Consider the following 21411-nt stretch of genomic DNA (forward strand, 5'->3'; position numbering starts at 1 on the left):
GAGGAAACAGGAGTAAGAAGAGATCCCTTCGGAACAGAATAAAATCTCTGCCAGCTACTCTTCCAATAAGGGATTATTATCCAGAATAGATAAAGAACACAACACACTTAACAAAAAATTAATAACTCAATAAATGGGCAAAAGAACTAAACAGACACTTCTCAAAAGAAGAAATAGCCAACAAATATATGAAAAAATATTCAACAGGTCTGGGGATGTGGCTCAAGCGGTAGCGCGCTCGCCTGGCATGCGTGCGGCCCGGGTTCGATCCTTAGCACTACATACATACAAAGATGTTGTGTCCACTGAGAAACTGAAAAATAAATATTAAAATTAAAGAAAAAATGTTCAACATCCCTGGCAATCAGGGAAGTGCAAACCAAAAATACACTGAGATTTTATCTCACTCCAGTTAGAATGGCAAACATCAAGACTACTAATAATAAGTGCTGGTGAGTATGTAGGGGAAAAGTACACTCATGTTCGTGGGACTGCTGACTAGTGCAACAACTCTGGAAAGCAATATGGAGATTCCTCAAAACACTAGGAATAGAACCACAATATGATCCAGCTATCCCACTCCTAAGTATTTATCCAAAAGAACTAAAATCAGCATACTATAGTGATATGGGCACAATTCACAATAACCATGTCATGGAACCAGCCCAGGTAGGTGTTCATCAACACAGAGACAGATAAAGAAAATGTGGTGTATATACACAAAGGAGTTTACTTAGACATAATGAATTAAATTACAGCATTTGCTGGAGAACGTCATGCTAAGTGAAATAAGCCAGACTCAAAAAGGGTTAAATGTGTTGTCTCATATACAAAAACTAGAGAGAAATAAGGAAATATAAAAGGGTATGATCCCATGAAGATGGAAGATAGGTCAGTGAAGTAGACAAAGGGGATAGAGGAGGAGGAAGGAGGAGGGATGGGAAAGGGAGTAACTGAGGATCAAAATTAATCAAATGATGCTATGTACATATATAAACAGACCACAATGAATTTCACCTTCATGTATATCTATAAAGCACAAATCTAATAAAATAATAAATATACAGAATGAAGACCAGTAAAGAAGGGGTAAAGGAGAGGGAGAAAGAGAAGGAAGTAGAAGTACTAGGGATGAAATGGAGCAAATTACAGTCCATGCATGTATGCATACATCAAAATGAACCCCACTATTATGTGTAACTGAAACCTGCTAATAAAAACATTTTTACAAGAGGGAAAAATATACATATACTGCTAATTAAACTGACTTTACCAAGCAAAGAAAAATCTGGTGTTTAGTTCCATAAAAGCCTTGAAATAAATTTTTAATAAATGCTGGGTTAGAAATAATACATTTACTTAAATAACTTTGTGAGCTTAACATAATTACTTTTAAATTTTTCAATATTTTCCCTGCTCCTTTAACACTGCAAGGCAAAATGAACCATTAAAACATTAAAAAAAAAACAAGTAATGTGGGGTGCTGAGGCCCCCCCCTCCCATCAAGCTCAGGACCCTCCCTGAGCATTCCTCCTGTCTCCCTGCCAGGTTCCCCAGAAACCACCCCTGGGTCACCATGTTAAGATGAGGAGGGTCAGAGCCTAAGGAAAGAGCGCTTCTACACAGTGAGCCTGGATGAACCGGTGAAGGAGAAAGGGCAGAGCTCTCTCCACATCCTCTCCACCTGTACCTCACCTGCCACCTGTTCCTCCAGAAGCTCCTAGAACATACCCCTGAGGCTGGTCTGAGGAAAAGGGAACTCCCTGTGGCGGGGAAGAGGCATTCCTGGAGACAGGACCCAGGAGGGTCCCCAAGCCAGGCGTCTCCCTAAGGCTGCTTTGAGAGAAGAGCTCCAGGCAACCCTAGAGACATGACCCACAAGGGTGCCCACGCCGGGCACCTCCCTCAGGCTGCTCTGAGGAGAGAGGAGCTCCGGGCGTCCCTAGAAACATGACCCATGAGGGTCCCCAGGCCGGGAGTCTCCCCAAAGATGCTCTGAGGAGGGAGCTTTGCCCCTCTCTGTGGGGTGACCTACCATGTCCCTAAGCCTGGGCGCTCCAGGGTTGGTCCTGAGGAGGAAGCCAGCTCCTCACCCCAAGAAGAGGGCATCAAAGATGGCGGCGAGGCCCCACCCTTTGTGGCCACACCCCTCTTGGCCACGCCCAGCGTAGGGCGCTGCCTACCGCTGGTTCTGCTCCTGGCTCCAGGCTGAATCTCAGCTCCCTCTTCCCCCCTCAGCTGTTAGTAAATAAAATCTGTTCCCACTGCTGTAACTAGGTCTAACAGTGCTGTCTGTGGCACATGAGGAGTGGAATCTCAGGAGAGGAGAAAAGAGAATCCAAGAGATCCCCTCCCCGCTCCCCAGCCCTGCACTCCACCAGGCCAAGCGCTGCTGCAGCCAGGAACCAGGCCGGCAGCAGTCCAGACAGGCCCAGGTGACACTTCACTCGTGTGCCCAAGGGCAGAAGGCCAGAAACAGACCACCACAGAGGTTCTTGGGAAGTGTGGGAGACAGAGGGACTTAGCCGGGGACTGCCCCCTTTTAGAATCAGGGATTTTAAGAAAAGCTGTTAAATCCCAGCCCTGGGTGACCACTGTAAGGGGTTAGGAGAACCTGAGCTCAGTCCAAGCCCCCAGGAGCTTCTGGGAGTGTAATACTGGATCTGGGGGACCCAGAAAGACCACCAGCAGCCGGATCGGATGCACACACACAAGAGTCTTCATTGCAAGCTGGAGTCTGGACTCACAACCGTTTCTGACACAGTCGTTCCGAGGAGTGAGCCCTGGACCTTTGTTCAGTGAGATTTTATAGGTTTGGGGGATACTGTATGTGTCACAACGTCACACAGCAAATCATTTCATACCAAGGGAAAAATCAAACAACAACTCTTAACATTGATTAGCACATTCATTGGCGGGAACAATTCAGGTAAGTTCAAGAGGTGGTTAGTTCAAGAGGTGGATATGTTTTTAACTGATTGGTTTAGGCTTCGAGGGGGTTGCAAGGTATACATGCTAAACTACATGGTTTCCTGGCATTCCAGGTATCTTTCCTGCCCTACGCTGATTGGTTGTTGCTAGGGGGTTGCTATGGGTCATCAGGTCATGCCTTAGGCCTCAAACATTCTTTGGTCTTTTCAGGAACTAGTGTTTCTGAGTCAGGGACATCTGGTGCCACAGGTCTTTCCTATTATTTAGCCAGGTACCTAGGAACGCTCTGTGGGTTTTCCAAGAACAAGGGTCACCCCCTACCTTGGACAGTCCCTGCCCTAAGGTAGAGGCTGGTTTTTCCAAAAATGGAGCCACATCAGTTTCTCATTTCCCTCTTGGTCTGGAAACTTGGGAACCAATCATGGTTCCCTCAGTTGGAGGTTTATTCGGGCAGGCCCTACATCTTGGTAGAATTCTCCTTCTGGGTCTAGGGCTTGACAGTGGGTATGTAGAACCATCATCTGAACTGTGTTCACTCTGTCCTTGACGAAAGCCACTAGTATGTTAAGACTACATGGGCTGAATGGAGGCATGGGTGAGTTCAAAGCACGGGCAGGCATTCCAAGCAAGTTTAGAAATTGCACTAATTTTTATAGTAAAGTCAAAATTAACTTTTTAAGCCTTTGTGACAAGATGGCTCCCAATCTTAAGAGGGAATTAGGCTGGGTTTATCAGGAGCTGTAGGAGGCACCCATCTGTCCTGGAACATTCTAGATAATTCAGTCTATCCTGCCTGTCCAGCTCTCACCATGGATGCTTCTGGAAGCAGCAGGCTACACATTCAGAGTTCCCAGGGATTCTGGACAGGGTAATCAGGCCCACCCATACTTTGCCCTGCAGACCATGGGAGCTGTGTGCCACGTGCTGGCCCAGGCAGTAGTGGCGGAGTCTGGTGTTCTACCCATGCTGTCCTTATCCCAGAAGCCTAGGGGCTGCAAGTAACACATCCACCCTCAGACACCCAGGATTCTGGGTCTTCTAATTGTAGCCCTCATTGCTCTGAAGCTTTTTTTTTTTTTAAGAACATGTTTTTTTTCCCCCCTCTTCCCCCTTCTCTCCCTCCCTAACAAGATTAGGGAAACAATGTTATCTTTTCTTCCCCTAGTTAATGGCCCTTGAACACACCCACTAAGGATCTGGGAAGTGAACATCTCCAAAATGAACAAGTGGATCCTAACAAGCCATCGGAGTGCCCTGGGACTCCCTACCAGAGCACACCTGGAATGTAACCATTGAAGTTCCTTTAAAACTCTCCTGTCCCTCCTGATGGGGAGAATCACAGCTTTTGGGACAGGAGTCCCCTGTGTTTCTCCTTTGCCAGCAAAGCAATAAATCTTTTTTTCTTTTTCTCAAAACCATGTCCTCATTTTTGGACTGGCATGGGGACAAGGACTGAACTTTCAGTTATAACCCCAGAAGCCTAGGGGCTACATGTAGCACATTCACCCTCATACACCCAGGATTCTGGATAGGACAGTCCTATATTCCACAATTCAGCACCAGGGCAGAGGTCTGTGTGAGTTTCAGGCTACACAGTCACTCAGGCACCCCTAGGGATTCTGGGTAATATAATCCAGTGTTTTGACTGTACATCCCTACTGGGAGGGCCACCAAAGCTGCAAACCCCATTCTTTCCCAGGTGAAAAACTATACTCCTATGGATGAAAACATTCTGAAATCCCATGGAAAGTCAGCACTCAGGGGGCTGGAGATATAGCTCAGTTGGTAGAGTGCTTGCCTTGCAGGTCCAAGGCCCTGGGTTCAATCCCCAACCAGCACTACAGGAAAAAAAAAAAAAAAAAAAAGCACTCAGGAGCTCAAATCCTTTGTCAAGGAGCTCTCCTGGTTAGCTCAGACCTGAATAGAGCAGGCAACATCTGCAGGTCACAGCTGGTGTCACTTCATCCCCTTTGCAGGTCTCTTGGGCCCTGGATGTAGCTGGGGTCACCTCAGTCCCCCTGAAGGTCTTGTTAGCCCTGGAAAGAGCTGACCCTCTACAGGCTTCTGCCTTTATTCTTGTAGTCTTGCACCAGGCAAGGAAAGATGTCATTTCATGACAACAACTGTAGGGATCAAAGGCTGGCCCTGCCTCATATAACAAGCTTGGTGATGAACAGAATCCCAATTTGCTGCAGCAGTCCTGGGCAAACCAGGGCCTCTGTCTGTATGTGCTTTACCAGCCACAGCAGGCTCCTCACCAAGTCACAGAGTCCTCCAAGTCCCTTCCCAGCGCTACTCGTGCATGTGCTCTATCAGCAGCTTCCACAGCAGTTGTCCCTACTGTGCTTCACCAGCCACAGCAAGCTCATCACCAAGTCAGAGCATCCTCTTCCCAGTGCTATGCATGCATGTGCTTTCACATCAAGCTGAGACTCCACACTTAATGAAGTGCAAATATTTAAAAAATTGTGCTGACATTCCTTGAAGTCCCACCCCAGTGCAGACTCTGTTGATACAAAATCTACTTGGTCCATTGGAGTAGGAGACATAAATGCCACCATTTTACCTGGAGATTGGTTTGGTCAGCTGTCACTGAAGCCAGATTTAAAGATAGGTGTTAAACCACGACGCAAAGAAAAGACCACCAACTCCAATTTAAATCAAATTAAAGCAAGCTTGTAATTCCGACCTGCTGGGGCTGTCTCTCCCGAAACCCATGGGAATAGAAGACAGCCCCGCAGTTCTCGAGGAGGGCAGCTTTATAGCACGGAGAGTTGCAAAAAGTGGGGGTATCTTGAGAACTCACAGATAACAGAGTTTTGTAAAGCATAACACAAAGGCAGATAGTAAATTAATGGTCCAGCACTTAGGGAGTAAATTTAGATCCCAACATCAGAATTTATGAGGCGCCACTAGAGTTTCAGAGAGGATTGTTATCTGGTCAGGGAAAGCCAGGCATGGGTGAGTCCAAGGAACAGGCAGGCATTCCAAGCAAGTTTAGAAATCGCAATAATTTATAGTAAAGCTGAAATTAACTTGTTATGCCTATGTGGTGAGGTGGCTCCCAAACTTAAGAGGGAATTATGCTGGGTTTATCAATAGGTAGTTAGTACAGTTAGGTAATTTAGGTATAATATCAAGTCTAATAAAGAAAATGGGTGGGCTGGGGTTGTGGGCTCAGCGGTAGAGCGCTTGCCTAGCACGTGTGAGGCCCTTGGTTTGATCCTCAGCACCACATATAAATAAATTAAATAAATGTGTAAGGCCAGCCTCGACCTAAAGGAGGCAGATTTTAAAAGGCTCAATAAATTGAGATTTTGCTCCCAGTGGAACCCTTAGACCAGCAGAGTGGGTCTAAGGAGAAGCCCGCTGGGCCTGGACTGGACTGGAATTTTTTATTGGGCTTAGGGCAGGAAAGGGGGTTTTTAGAGTCCCTGGTCCTATTGGAGTTGGGGTAAAGGAGAGCTGGCTAAGACCCAGGATTGGCCAGGAGAACCTGCTGATTGAAAAGCAGTTCCATCAGTGCCTAATTGGTGTTTCCTTCTGGCACACACGCAGGTTGCTTGGTGCTTTGTTCCTAAGTCACCACCATGGACCTGACAGCTACCACATCTCAAGCTAATAACAGGCGCTGTGTCCCTTAATCCTAATGTAATATTCATATGATACCATCTCGAACTAATATAATAGGTGCTGTGAGATGAGTCCTTGCTTCCTCGTATGCTGAAGTATAACACCAGAGAAGCACGCCGAGGCAAATGGAGAGTGGAGCGTAAAAGGCTTTATTAAAGAACAGCAGAAAAGACTTAACCCCGGAGAAAGAAGGGGACCTGAAAGACAGAATCCGTGGAAAGGGAGGTCTTTCCTCTTTTAAATCTAAGGTCTTCTTTTGTCCTCCCACATTTCTGTCCTTTATTTCCCTCTATCCTACATGTGAGGGGGGATGCTGGTGGGAAGGCCAAAAGGTGAGAAACAGGTGGACTATTGGGCAGGGAGGAGGGATCTGGGCGGGAAGGACCTAGGGTGGTTTGATTGCTGGGAGCTATTCCATCAACAGTTCTTTAGGACTGGGAGGGAGGAAATGAGGGGGAGGGAAGGGGAGAGGGGGAGGAGAGGGATGGGAGGGGGAGGAGGAGAGGGATGGGAGGGGGCGGGGCCTTGGGGACTTTAACATTTCAATTCCCCAGGTGTTGTTCTGGTTCCCTCCCACTCAGATGGAACTCCATTTTCTTTATGGACTCCATTTTTTATATGGTCTCCATTTTCTTTATTGGACTCAATATTAGACCTGATTTACCTAACTACACTAACTACCTATCTTTAAATCTGGCTTCAGACTGACTCAGTTTCATAGGCTTCACTCCTAGTTCCTGGCTCTTGGCGTGCAGTGAGGCAGAACATCGTGTGGGAGCATGTGATTGAGCAAAGCCACTCTCCTCACAGCATGGAGAAGGAGAAAGGAAGCATCTGTGGAAAAAACATCCCCTCATGGACACGCCCCCAGTGACCTCTTTCCTCCCACCTGGCTGTACTTCCAACAGTTCCCACCACCTCCTGCAGCGCCTCCAGCTGGGGACCAATCCTGCTATGCACAAGCCTTTGGGGAATATTCCAGATACCAAACTGATAAAAGAAAAAGAAAGAGTTAGGGAATTTGAAGTACAGTGACAGAAATGATGCAAGGTGTCCAACAGAAAGAAAACAAGTGAAAAAAAAATTAACAGCTCATTTAAAGTACAATTATTCTTTCCGAAATCCTTCAGTGCACATATATTCTTCGTTCAGACTTGACCGACTCAATACAGCTCAGATGAAAGTCTTCCAAGCTTGATCTGTAGATTCAGTGCAATACCAAATTCCCAGAAAACTGCTTCTGAACCCAGAATGGGTGACACTGACTGCAAGAGGACAAGCTTGACAAACTCCACATCTGGATGCCAGAACCAGTCAAAAGGCTGACACCGTGAAGAGAATGTGACACTGGTGAAGGAAGAGACAGACTCCAGTGGAGATGGACAGAGAGCTCAAACACATGCTCAGATGGTTCACCTGACTCCTTTATCTCAATGTCAAAGTACTTGGAAAAGGTAGAAAAGTTGGTGTATCAAAACTCAAACATGCTCAGTGTGCACACCTGTAATTCCAGCAACTTGGGAGGCTGAATTGGCCAGTATGGGCTACTTAGCAAGACCCTGTCTCAAAATTCTAAAAAAAAATGGGCTGGGGCTATAGCTCAGTGGCAGAGTGCTTGCCTCACATGTGTGAGGCACTGGGTTCAATCCTCAGCACCGCATAAAAATAAAATAAAAAATAAAGGCATGTTACCCATCTATAACTACAATTTTTTTTTAATTAAAAGGCTCAGTAGTCAAGTTCCCCTGGTACTGGGTTTAATCCCCAGTGCCAAAAAAAAAACAAAAAAACAAAAAAACACACAATAAGAAAATAAACCCTCCAATTACAAAAAGATACAGATTGGAATAGAGATCTCACCAAAGAAGATATGCAGGGCTGGGGTTGTGGCTCAGTGGTAGAATACTTGCCTAGCATGTGGGAGGAACTGAGTTCAATTCTCAGCACTGCACTAAAAAAAAAAAAAAAAAAAATACCATGTCCATCTACAGTTAAAAATATTAAAAGAAGAAGGTGGAGGAGGAGGAGGAGGAGGAGGAGACGATGATGTCATGCAGATGGCAAAGCATGGAAAATGATGCTGATCTCCACTTACCATGAGAGAAAATGACAAAAACAGCAAGAGGGCACTGCCATGCAGTCTCCACTGTGGAGGATGTGAACAACAGGGGCTCATGCATTCTGGGGGAGGGCACAGAAGTTGGCCACTGTGAAACAGTTTGGCAGTTTCTCACCATAGGGCTCAACACTCATGATACTAAGAATTCAGAAAACTGCCTTGAAAACCCATGTCTAAATACAAATGCAGAGGCACACAGCAGTCGTGTTCACAATGGTCGAGAACTTTAAGGAATCAGGATGTACCTCAATAGGTGGGTCAATAACAGAACTGCACAGCATCCATGTCATGGAGGCCTGGGGACTCTGAGCTCCCCCAGGCCTCTGCTCTGGCCCACACCTGAGCCACCTGGACTCCCCTTGTCTTTGTGCCTCACAGTGAGGCAAAGTGGGTTCTATATGGAGACACCTGTAGATGCAGAGGATAAACTCAGGAGAATGCAGGGACAAACCCAAGTCTGCATCTTTGCCCACAGAAGCCTCCTGGGGAAGGACAGTCAGACCTGGAGGCAACCCCAGGAGCCCCATAGGACCACACCTACCAGGTAGAACCTGGAGGCAGCTCCTGGACCCACCTCTGATCAGCTTGGAAGACTCGTACCATACCTTCATTTCCCCAAGCAACTTCTGTTTATCTCTTTTCACAGGCATCAACTGCCTCCTGAGCTTGGATTCTGTTAGTTTGTTCAGTCTGTGCCACAGGCTAGTCCTGATGCAGAACCTCTAAAATTCACTGTTCTGATTATTCCACAACATAATTTGGGGCGTTTAAGCTGAAATGGAGCCTGCCATCCCATGCCTTGATCTGAAAGCATGGCACCATGGTCAGAATGTTTGCCTTCCAGATTTCATGTGTTAGAAACATAATCCCCAAAGTCCTGAAGCCCAGAAAGCATAGGGCTGGACAAACCACCCCTCCCACCTCCTCCAGCTGCCCCCCTTGCAATTTGAAATAGCCAAGATGTCCCTTTTAATCTCAGCAGGGAAGGTGCCTCAAGAAGGCATAGAAGAGGATGCTCCACGTGGTCATGGTGTCTCACCGGTGTCCACTGGGCCCAGCTGGCCCTTTATGGGAGTGAGGGTAGAACAGCTTGGGTCCACAACCCTCTTCTGAGGGAAGACTGGGACAAAGCCAGAAGGGTGGAGGGAAGGTGACAGCTGGCTGTCAGGATGCTGAGGGTGAGGCCCCTCCCCACAGGAGCACAGAGGCTGAGAAGGGCTTCCTGCTTCCAGCTAGTCTCTGGCCACTACACAGGTGCCCCTTCCCAGGAGGTCCAGTTGAGCCAAGGGTCAGCTCCAGGGACTTTAGTCCATTTTCGCCAAAATGGACTTGATGCAATGGAGTCACAGTTCTAGAACTTTCAGGACTGAGCCTGTGGCATGTCCAGAGTAGAAGGCAGCTCCTCCTGCAGTCCGTGACCATGACCAGCTCCCTCACAGGTGTCTCCCTGCTGGGACTCTGCACCCTGTTGGCTGCAGGAAGGGCCACAGGCTGAAGCTAGGATGGGCCACGTACTCTGTATGTTTCCTGAGAGGGCTGAGGGCTGACACCCCCTGTAGCAGGCCAAGGCACAGTAGTCACTACTTCTGCCCTGGGAGTCCGGGGGAGCTGGCCTGGTGAGGGACACAAAGGCCCAGTCCTCCTGTGGCAGGTAGGCTGACTGTTCTCCCAACTCCACACATCCTGCTGGCTGCACACTCACTGAGCTCAGGGCTTCTGAGAGACCAGGACCAGTGCCCTCCTGCTCCTCCAGGCTTGAGGATTGCCTGGAGCATGCCAGGCCATAGGTGAGCAGTGTGATGGCCTCCCAGATGTTGGACTCTGAGGCTCCTTGCAGGGTGTTGACACAGTCCTGAGTCAGCTGTAGGCTAGCTCCATGGGTCCCTATCCAGGTCTGGAAGAGAGCATAGGGGGGAGGGAAGGGCTTAAGCAGCAGGTTCAGAGCTCACTTTGGGGCAGCTACTTTACCCTGGGCAGGCCCAGCCTTCCTCCTTCTCCAGGAAGCTCTCCTGCCTTCCACCATAGGCCAAGAGCACCTGTGCCCAGAACATTCCATCTTTCCCCATGTGCCAGCCTGGCATCAGCACAGGACCTTGAGTGCTCCCTCAGTACTCCCCTTGAGCCCTGCACTCATGGCAGCCTGAACCATGAGTGCAGGGTAAAGTTGATGACAGGTGCTAAGGACAAAGCTAACCTCTGAGAGCACACTGCCAGGGTCTTCCAGCAGCTACAAAGCCTGGGCATCCCCCAAAGAACCCCACTTACACACAAGGCAAGAGATGCAGTCAGGACCCTCCCTGGAACCACTGGAAGCCCTTACCTCCAAAATGAATCTGTTCCCTCAGTGGAACCAAAGCCTCCACCAAATGCACCACACACTACACCCTCCATCTGCTTCCTGGAGAGCTGACCTATAGCACCATACCTGTACCTGCACCCCATCCCTGAAGTCTGAATAACGCCTGGCAGCTGCCATGGTTCTGCAGAAAAGAGGTCAGTGCCTATAACTGGGATGACATAGCCCAAGGGCCAACTACTTCTGCCTGCTCAGCCTGTCCTCTTGATAGGACAGCTGCCTGGGCTCTTGACAGTCACATCCACTGCCTTGGGGAAGAGTGGAACTCCCTCCAGAGCCAAGTGCCCAGTTTTGAGCTACAACTTACACTTTTGGACAACAGAAAACTAGTCTCCCTATTGAGAGAACAAAGGATGTTTTTGCATAATAAGCTGGAGACCGTGTGAAGGGGACATCCCTGGCCACAGGGTGGAGCAAGACTCTGGGGAAGACCAGGGTCAGCTTGGCCTGGACCCTAGGGAAGAACTCAGCACTGAGAGGGGAAAGACAGAGACCACCAAGAGAGACTTTCCTCTCCCGACCTCCTCTCAGGGAGCATGAACTGCCAATCCAATGCTACAAAAGTGATCTGAGGCTCTCCTTCCCAGGCCCACAATAGGGAAATACAGGGTGCACTCATGTGCAATGGTGCCAGGGAGATACCCAGGGGCCCATAAGGTACCAGACACTTCACGGTGGCCACCAAAGAAGAAGTCAGTGGTCCTATTAGGGCCAGGACAGTGGTACAAGCCAAAGACCCTTCCCCATAGCCACAGGACAAAAACCTTTGGAGAAGAGGAGGTGAGAGGAAGGAAAGAGATGGGGTGGGTGCAGACAGCCCATAATATGCACCTTGAACTGAACATTTCCCTCAGTAGCAGAGCAGACAAATGAAAGTTTAATTTTCCCATCAAGAATGGAACTGGGGGCTGGGGTGGCGGCTCAGTGGGAGAGCGTTCACCTAGCATGTGTGAAGCCCGGGGATCGATCTTGAGCACCACATAAAGATAAATAAATAAAGGTATTGTGTCCATCTACAACTAAAAACTATTTAAAAAAAAAAAAAAGAATGGAACTGGAGCTAGGGTTATGGGTCAGTGGCAGAGCGCTTGCCTAGCATGTGTAAAGCACTGGATTCAATCCTTAGCATAGCATAAAAATAAATAAAAAACAATTATTTTTTAAAACATCATCACAAAAGAAAGAAAGAAAGAAAGAAAGAAAGAAAGAAAGAAAGAAAGAAAGAAAGAAAGAAAGAAAGTGGAGGCCAGGGAACAAAATAAATCATCAGTGAAAACACAGTTAAATTATTGCCCATTTGAGACAGTGTGTCAATTTGGACCACAAACTATACAAAAAAAAGACCAGACCAGCCCCCATCCAAGCCCACACCTGCTCAGGTCAAACCTTGGAGTCCATATCTGCCCCCATGCCCTGCAGTGCTCTCTGCACACACCTGGAAATTCCCGTTGTGCACAGTGTAGAGGGGCTGGAAGAACACTGCTGGTGAAGGCACATTCTGGTGGAAGGTTTTCTTCACCCTGAGGCCAGGAAGGGACAGTCAGAGCCTGCAGAGACCCTAGTACAGGCTCCTCCCAAGGCCACACTCCAGAAAGTCTGAGGTCACTGCAGAGACGGAGCTCTCGTCCTGCCAGAAGATGTCAACCTGCCTCACCCAGGATGCTGCCCCTCCCTCCCTCTTGCTCCTCAGAGGACTGGGCATGATGGTTCACTTCTGTAGTACCAGCTACTCAGGAGGCTGAGGCAGGAGAGTTGCTTGAGCCCAAGAGTTCAAGATCAGCTTTGGCAACATAGCAAGATTCATTCTCAAGAACAAACAAACCCACCCACCCTATGGACAAACCCACTCTCAGGGCAAAACACAAATGGCAGGCTGTGACCTCTCTGGCTAATGCCCCATAGAACTGATTTATACCAAGGTATATGTCTTTTCCAGGTGAGCTGCAGCCACAGAGTCAGTGCCTGGAAGTGGCCAGTCCTGCCCTCAGCCCTCAGAGCCAGTAGCTCCAGGAACTGCATGTGTGCTGCTGGCAGATAGGACCAGCTCCCAATCCACCTGATCACCCAGCTGCCTGCCCAGGACCCACACTCCCTCAAGAGGAGGCCATGCAAGGCTCCAACCCCATAGGGCCAGCTCAACCTCCCTGACCTCCCAGGGCCTAGCCTCTGGAGTTCACCTCAGGGATCACACTCAAATCCCATCTTCTCTGCCTAAGACCCTGGCAACCCCTCCAAGGTGTTCTGTCTCCTCACCCTCGCTCAAGTCGAATCACCTGTATATCAGTGGTCCATTCTAACCACCTGAACCAAATGGTGTGGCATCACATGCCGCTCTCTTCCAGTGCTCTAAGGAGAAGCTGGCACCCTCCCCCACGCCCTCCTGCCCTGTGTCCAACCCTCTTGTTCTCTCCATCATTTGTCTGCAGCTGGACAGTCTCCTCCTCAGTCCCAGATAAGGCTCCTGTGACCTCGAAACCTGACATGTGGTACATAAGGTGTGGGGGCTTATCTTGCTCTCTGAGGTGTCTTTCAGGGATGAGAACAGGGTCCTGTGCACCCCAGTTGCCCAAAATAGCACTTCAATACAACATGTGAATAGATGGGCAAACCAAGCAACATCCCCAGTGCCAGGAGACAAGGACCTCAAGTTCCTGAGTCCCAGGAACTCTGGGTCTCTCCACAGTTGGTGGGGACCAAGCATATCACATGTTCAGGTTTACCACAGCACTCCCTCCCTTCTCTCCCCTGTCAACTTGGGGACACACCCACAATGGCCCAGTATGGACACTTGAAAACCCACCTCCATTCAGCACCAGACAATGGAGAGTGGAGGAAAGGAGCAGGGGGGTTGGCCCTGTGTCCCAGACACCACATATCTACACATGCACAGACTGATATGCCCACACACATGCACACAACTAAAACATGCATACACTAAGACATTCACATGTACATGCTAAGACATTGTGTGTGCATGCACTGATAGTCAAGTGTACAGACTCACACACACACAGTAGCCACCTACCTGGGTGACAGCTTGAACAGGAGGTAGGTCAGGCCAGTCAGAAGGAGAAAGACAGGTACAGCAATAAAAGTGCTGTCTATCCAGCCCCAGGATGGGACCAGGAGGCCTGTGGGCAGGAAAGGAGAGGTTCCCCCCAAGCCTACCTGACAAAGGATCCCTAGCAGTTCCCTGGGCCAAAGAGGAAAGAATCTGGGATGGCCTCGGAGGTTAGTGCAAAGCCTGCTGAAGTCCCTGGGGTGAGTCTCACTCTTGGCCCGCCCCTCCATCTGCCACACGGCTGGTGGTCAGGTCGTTGAGCCTTCCCAGCAGCACTATGCACAGGGTCAGCCTCACCCTCACTAAAGAGACTGAGCCCCGTCTGGCATAGAGTTCCAGGTCACACTCACTCCCAATGGTAGCCACTAGATGCAGGCTCCTAGGAGCCCAGGGTGTGTTTCCCCTTGCACAACTCAGACTGCAGGGGAAGGGGCCTTGGGGTGAAAAGTAAAGGGGTGGGATGGACAGAAGAGTGGAGGCCAAGCTGTGGATGAGCAGCCGCCATGTGGACCCACCTCCTCGCTGGGGCGAGGGGAAGCACACAGATTGGCTCCACTCACTCCACTGGCCCTCATGACGCTCCTCCTCGGTCACGTCGTCCTCCAGCACGGCCATCCGCACACGCAGCCTGGCCTCATAGGTAGACCCAGGGTCCAACTCGATGGCTTCAAGGATGAGCCAGGTCACCCCCACAATGCGGTCCTTGTGCCGGGCCTGCTGCAGAGCCAGGGAGAATGAGCAGGTACCAGGTGTGGGGCTGGGTCCAGCTGGAGAGTGCACACAGCAGACCACTCACACACACACACACACACACACACATGTGCACACTCACACACAGACACACCCCTGCTCACACCCACACACATCTACAGGCACATTTCACACTCACACACTCAGGCACCCCAGTACACACTCACACATGTAGACACAAAGCACAGGCACACTCATGTACACTCACATACAAACACACAAACACGTCCACACACAGGCATGCTCACCACCTGCTGTGTGCACACATACACACATACACCGGCATACTTGTGTGCATGGGGATGATGCGTGTACACTCACACCAGGCTCTGGCCCCCTCCCCTCCTCACCATTCACAGCAGCCACTCTGGGGAAGAAAAGACCCAGGGGAGGAAGCCAAAGCGTTACCTCCCAGGCCTCTTCCTGCCTCTTGAGGGCCAGCTCATAGCTGAGAAGTGTGGTCATTGGCTCCAGGGCAGGGCTGATGGTCCAGGTGAGGACACAGGAGCCAGAGCTGATGTTGCTGTGCAGGTCAGAGGGAGGGTCCAACTTAACTGAAACAAAATGGATATGTGAGGTCTTCAGCATGCCAAGATCTAGGGCACTAAGATTCCCGTGATGCATGGTGAAGGCCCCTTCAGACCAGGGGAGTCACTGGAAGACAGGGACAGAACAACTATCCTAGCCCCTGTAGCAAGGAGGTTTCCCGATGCTGCTCCCCTTTCCTTCACACTCTGCTGCTGGACTCCTTCCTGCTCTGACCAGAGTGCATTTCTAGTGATGTGAACCCAGCTCAGCCCCTACCCCAGCTGGCCCTGCATCTTCATCCTCTGCCCAAACCCTGGCCCTGCAGTAAGTAGCACATGGCCATCCCCTCCCAGGGTCACCTGCTTCCAACCCCAGGTCTCCCTTGGCAAGGACTCAAGACCACAGGGGTCACAGGCTGAGGTCCCTGCCCCCACCCACCAAGCAGTAGGCTGGCCCTAGGAAGGCACCCCTGCTCACCATGCCTCCGGGGCAGGTACTGTGGGTCCACCAGGCTGACCTGCTCCTTCCCAGAGACACAGCGGTGGAGAGTGATGGTGAAGTTGTCAGAGGGCAAGAGCACCTCCTCAGGGGGCAGCTCCAGAGTGCAGGCACTGCCTTGGAAGATGCACTTATGCTTGCTGCCAGGTGCCTGGTTGCTGGAAAGGCCATACATCAGCACCAGGGCAAGCTGCTTCCAGGGGCGGGGGGCTGCATTCCCACCACCCTTTCCCTCACCTAGTGAAGAGGAGCCAGGGGCCAGAGCCAGGACCCTGGTCTGGGGCAGACCAGTGGCAATCGATCCTGAGGATGTTGTTGGTGAGGCAGGTGAAGGTTCCAGCCCATGGCCCTGGGGATGAGACCATTGGAGCCTGTACCAGGTGCTTCTGGGCAGAGCTGAGGCAGGGGCAAGAGAGGGCCTGACAGCTGAACCCTAACAAGGCAGTCTCCAGAGAATGACCAAGGAGAATCTGTCAAAGGCAGGTCTGGGGGGCCTGGGGGTAATGGGCTCAGTCCATGTACATAGGGAAGTCAGGACCAAGACGAGGGCACAGGAAGCCTAGGGTCAATGGGACCCCGGAGGACAGGTCCTAGCAATCTGGGTCCATTCTTCTCCCAGAGATGCCCCCACTTCCAGCCCCTAACTCTCCATCCAGCTGCCCTACACAGACACAAGTGCCCAATACTCACCTCCTCCCTCCTCAGGGACAGAAACTCCCCAGCAGGCACAGATACAGAATAGGAGCCATGTGCCCAGATCTCGAATCAGGGCCTCACTCTCCAAGGTCCAACCTGCAAGGGACTAGACTGAGAGGCCTATGCCTCTCTGGGTGGGAAGTTCCCTGAGATTCCACTTAGCAGAGGCTCTGAATGGGATATCACCTTCACCATCACCATTTCCAATGAAAGAAACCAGGCATCCCCGTCCAATCTTCACCGGTAAGAATCCGCAGCTCAGAAGGGTCACTTGACCCAACCAAGGGCTGTGGCTTCTATGTGCAAGACACAGCTTCCTGGACTCTGAGAGTAGCATCTCCATGTATGCCTACAAGGCCCTCTCTGAGACCGCCATCCTCTGCCTGTCCTTCCCCCTAGGCCAGGCCCAGGCCCACACTGAAGGGCAGTCAGGACTGGGGAAAACTGTCAGGCCCACGGGGCTCCTTCCTGGGTGTCACATGCTGTGCCAACTGTGGAAACTGCACTTTGTACTTTGGTTTTGACAATCATGAGAAAGGCTGTTGGGTTCATAACACGAAAGCAGATGCCAAGGAGGGGAAGGGCCTTGACCCAGGGGCACACATTAGCCTTCAATCATGCATAGCTAGCCGCACTGCCTTTTGCTGCCTTAAATGAAGACCTGTTGTAGCTCTGCCTCAGTAACATGGTTGAGGGTGGCAGTAGGTGTCCATGCAACAGATGGCACTTGCCAAAATGCCCATCATCTCTCTATTCCCAGGTGTCCTACACCCCAAGAAGGACAAGCCCCTTTGCTGAGGATCCCTGGGGGAGCCAGAGATTGACTACAGACAGAGGGATCAGGAAGCTCCTGGCTATGGGGAAGCTGCTGACGCCCTATCACCCCATTTGCAGTTACAGATGGCTCGCTGATAGCCCCTAAGCAGGAAGCAGGGCCAGCTGGGTTACACAAGCCCGATTAGTGATAAGGAAGAAAAAGGAAGCAGACATGCACACAGATCAGAGCATGCTTACCCCCCAGAAGCCCTCACCCCTCAGCAGGCACCTACCCACCTTAGCACACCGAGGACAAACCACTGATAAGACCCAATCTTCCCTGGAAAGGAGTATGCACTCTGGCACTACCAGCAGCAACATGAAAGGCAAGTTCTCCATGGTAATGTCTGGAAGCTGGGGATGTAGCTCAGTGGTAGAGCACTTGCCTAGCATGGCAGGCAGGGTCTGTCCCCTCCTGTGATACTTACTGGCACTGTCAGTCCATTCAGGATGGGAAGGCACCAAGGCCTGGTAAAAGCTCATCACAGCAGCCACTTCCTGCTAAGAGCTGGCCCAGACCCCTGTGGAGACTCTGTTCCAGGAGAGGCACCCACCCAGGCCAGCCACAGGTTGGCCCAGGAACAGGTGGCTGGAAAGCAGGCAATCAGGTATCTCTCAGCTCCACAGTCCCCCTCTATAGACCAGGTAGGAAGAATAGTGGGCAGAATGCATACAAGAGGAGTGACAGAGAGCTAGGTGCCACCAGCAGCAACCTGGGGAAACTGAGGCCCAGAGAGACCAGAGACTTGCCCCACATGTAGCACATGGCAGCTCTGTTCTTAGTAGGGGTCCTCCTAGCTCCCACATAGCCTGAAGCTGCCTGAGAGCAATGTGTGAGTCCATCAGTACACACCCACTGAGAACCACACAAAGGGGGTGAAGCCTCAGGGCATCACTGATCTCCCTTTAAGTCACTGCAGACATGGGATGAGACATTACAGAGGGAGGCAAACCCTGGGCCAGCCAGTCAGCATAGTACCCCTTGGTCCTCCAAGAGGTGCCAGGTTGGCTCCAGGGAAGTCTCTCACAGCAGGTTACAGGATGGTGTGAGAACAAAAGGGAAAGCCAGAGTCTGCATCACCAGACAGAGGTGCTTCCTGACACCCTGGCTGACACCAGGGACTAGTATGGCCTTCCCCATCAGGTCTGCAAACACAATACGAAGCCCACTGGTCCACATCTGGCCCAGATGGCCTACCTATCCTGGATTTCTGAGATACCATGAATTTGTGGGAGGCCCTGTAGCTGGAACCCTGGCTTTGACCATGGGGTCTGCCAGCCCCAGGGGAGGGTATCCATATAGGCCCTGCATATATGGTATCCATATTGGCCCTCAGGCCCCACTATTCCTCCCACGCCAGAACAAGCCACCATCATGGGGGATGTCCAGGAAGCTTTGGACTCCTTAGTGCCTTGCAGGACATGCTCCAAATTGGCTCCACTGGGGACCAGTCACTGTATTCACTTACTGTCACACAAAACCTATTATATATTTTGTGTGTGTGTGCACGCTACGCGTGTACGTGTGGTTCTGGGAATGAACCCAGGGCCAGGAGAGTGCTCTACACTGAGCCACACCCCAGCCCTGGTTTTTATCTTAATGGGGGAAGACATGAGATCCTGTTTCTCTTGTCCACATCTAAAGCTAGAGGATGTGGAGGCAGATGGATGGAGGTAGCTATTTAAATAAACCCTTGTCCAGCACTGTCTTCTCTCTGCTGGAGGTGAAGAGAGAAATGCAGATTCTAGCTGCCAGAAGCAGCTGTACCCTGGGGCACATGGAGGCTGTGCCAGGAAATAGGGCTGAAAATGGGAGCAGGAGAGAACTCCCTCTTTGGGTCACACAGAATATGGCCTTCTCAGGCACCAGGGGAACTCCCAAAGCTGTTGGGCACAGGTTGGTGATCCTGATGGGTCTGGGTATACATAGGGAGCAGAAGGGACAGTGTGGGCAGGCCAGCTGCTTGAGGACAAAGATAACAGACAAGAGGGGCCAGACACAACGGCTCACACTTGTAATCTCAGTGACTCAAGTTTGAAGCAGGAGGATTGTGAGTTTGAGGCCAGCTTCAGCAACTTAGAAAAACCTGTCTCAAAGCAATAAATTTAAAAGGCTGGGGATGTAGCTCAGTGGTAAAACACTCCTAGGTTCAATGCCCAGTACTGGAGGAAGGAGGTACAGGGAGACGCAGAGAAGGTCAGGAATCGGGGAGGGATTCCTAGAAGCATCTTGCCACACATTTTCTGGCAGGGAGGGTGCATGGGGGTCAGGGGTTTGGGGGCACACCAAGCTGAAGTTCAGGAGAGAAGAGGGCTGGACCAGAGATGCTAGGTGGATAAGGGCACAGACCCAGAATGTGGGGGGAAAGGGCAAGGACAGTGCCCAAAGAGAATGGGGGTGGGAGGGGAGGGGTCAGAGAGCCTGCACTGGTGAGCACAAGCCTACTGCCTGGCCCCCTTCACTCTGTGCCCTGGGCCTGGCTTCTTCCCCATCTCAGTGCTCTCCGCAGCTCGCCTCCAGCCCCCAATCTATCTCCCCAGGCAGAGTGTGCCAGGGCACAGTGCAGGAGCTGATGAGGTTCTCCTCAGGGCCTGGGGAACTATGCCCACTACTCCTGCTGCCTCAGTGGGGGGCAACCCTCTTCCAGCATCCCCCTCCCAGTCCAGCAATCCCCCTGAAGGTGAAGCTCACTGCTCTGTGGAGTCCCAGTAGGGACAGGGCTCCAGGGTGACCTGCAGACTTCTGCTATCTTCTTCCCAAATGTTCCCCCACCTTATACAGAGGCCACCCTGGTCATCCATGAAGGCAACAATGGAATGGAATTTGAACTCACACCAGGAGGGTTTCCACTGACCTCACAAGGCCAGAGGGGAACCCAGAACAGCAGGCCCATTTCCTCAAGCCCCTCATGAGAACAGCTAGCCCAGAGCCCCAGGGGATGCAGAGGGCATTGCTTCCTCAGGAAAGCACCCTCTTCCCTCTGCCTGCTTGGCTGAGCTGACCCTCCTGGAATCCCACCTGCACCTGCTGCCTCCCAGCTCCTCCTCTGCCCTGAAGCCCCCAGAGGCCTGGGAGCTCAGAGGGGCTTTACCTGCCCCAGGGCCTCACTCATGGCTATGACAACGCCATTTGCTCTCATGCCCACAAAGGTCAACTCAGTCACAGAAGAAGTTTCTTCCATAATGAGAAGCACCCTTCCCCTGTCCAGCTGGAGCATGACCACACAGACCACAATGGTACCCATGCCGCCTGAAGGCCTGGAAATTGCAGTGTATGATTTTATGGTCAGCACTGCAAATTCTACAGTCTCAGATATGCTAAGGCCAGAGCACCAGAGGACGAAAAATTAGGAAGAAGCTCCCAAATGCCACGGTGGTTCCCTGGGCCCAGGGATAGAGGACCACTTGTCTCTCTCTGCTTCCTGAAGTTCATGCTACGGTCAGAGGTTGAGGAACCCAGAATACAGACTCACCTTCCCAAATGCATCTGCCCAGTGCCATTGAGTCTCAGCATCACCAGCCCAGAGGCAACCTGCTGTGACAGTCCTTGATGTGCAGCAAAGCCCCTCACCTGATCCAGGAGATAACCACAGCGGCAGTGACGGCAGTGACGTGGCCTCAAGACAGGCTGACACAGGCCACCCACATCTTAAACCACGGCACAAAGCAGAGTAACCCTCATGGAGCTGAGAGATGCCTGTCACTGCTTACCACAGGCCCTGTGACTGAGTTGCCAAACCTGGGTGTTAGTGATCTGTCTCCTGACTGGCAGATGGGAGTCCACTGTGCTTCTCCCGAGAACCAGAGCACCACCGTCAAGATGCACTGAACTAGCAGAAGAAGCAAGGACTCTGACAGCAGAGTAGGGCCCTCACCCCTCCCAGGTTTTTCCAGAACCAGAGGTGCAGTTCTTCCACCAACAAGCTGTGAGCAGCAGGGGCAGGGTGGGTGCGAAACATAAAGGTCAAGCAAACTCAGTCAAGGAAAACAAACAGCACAGAGGGACTAACTGAAATGGGAGAT

The 21411-nt window shown here is 51.1% G+C and overlaps 2 protein-coding genes across 2 annotated transcripts in view; both read right to left on the minus strand.

Annotated features, from left to right (window-relative positions):
• Positions 1-2125, minus strand: part of Tnfrsf17 (TNF receptor superfamily member 17) — a 59042-nt gene extending 56917 nt beyond the window's left edge. The window contains exon 1 of the mRNA XM_040277773.2: positions 2036-2125. The gene's annotated coding sequence lies outside the window, so the exon portion shown is untranslated. The remainder of the gene's footprint in view (positions 1-2035) is intronic.
• Positions 2126-6692: 4567 nt separating this feature from the next.
• Il9r (interleukin 9 receptor) lies at positions 6693-20633 on the minus strand. Its single transcript, XM_040278566.2, has 9 exons — positions 20481-20633; positions 16567-16678; positions 16114-16225; positions 15856-16034; positions 15259-15404; positions 14616-14817; positions 14065-14170; positions 12475-12559; positions 6693-10577 (listed from the first exon to the last, which is right to left on the minus strand). Exons 1-9 carry the CDS (start codon positions 20631-20633, stop codon positions 10044-10046), a joined length of 1629 nt encoding a protein of 542 aa, XP_040134500.2. The 3' UTR covers positions 6693-10043.
• Between the last annotated feature and the right edge of the window lie 778 nt (positions 20634-21411).

The sequence above is a fragment of the Ictidomys tridecemlineatus genome, chromosome 10, assembly GCF_052094955.1.
Source record: "Ictidomys tridecemlineatus isolate mIctTri1 chromosome 10, mIctTri1.hap1, whole genome shotgun sequence".
Lineage (NCBI taxonomy): Eukaryota > Metazoa > Chordata > Mammalia > Rodentia > Sciuridae > Ictidomys > Ictidomys tridecemlineatus.

What these genes read in the sequence shown, in the direction of transcription:
- Il9r (XM_040278566.2), bottom strand. Translation starts at nt 20,633, where the DNA reads ATGGGTACCATTGTGGTCTGTGTGGTCATGCTCCAGCTGGACAGGGGA. An exon ending in TGTCCCTGAGGAGGGAGGAG is followed by an intron (nt 16,226 to 16,566) that starts GTGAGTATTGGG and finishes TCTCATCCCCAG; the next exon opens with GGCCATGGGCTGGAACCTTC. An exon ending in GGCAGGAAGAGGCCTGGGAG is followed by an intron (nt 14,818 to 15,258) that starts GTAACGCTTTGG and finishes CTGGCTCTGCAG; the next exon opens with CAGGCCCGGCACAAGGACCG.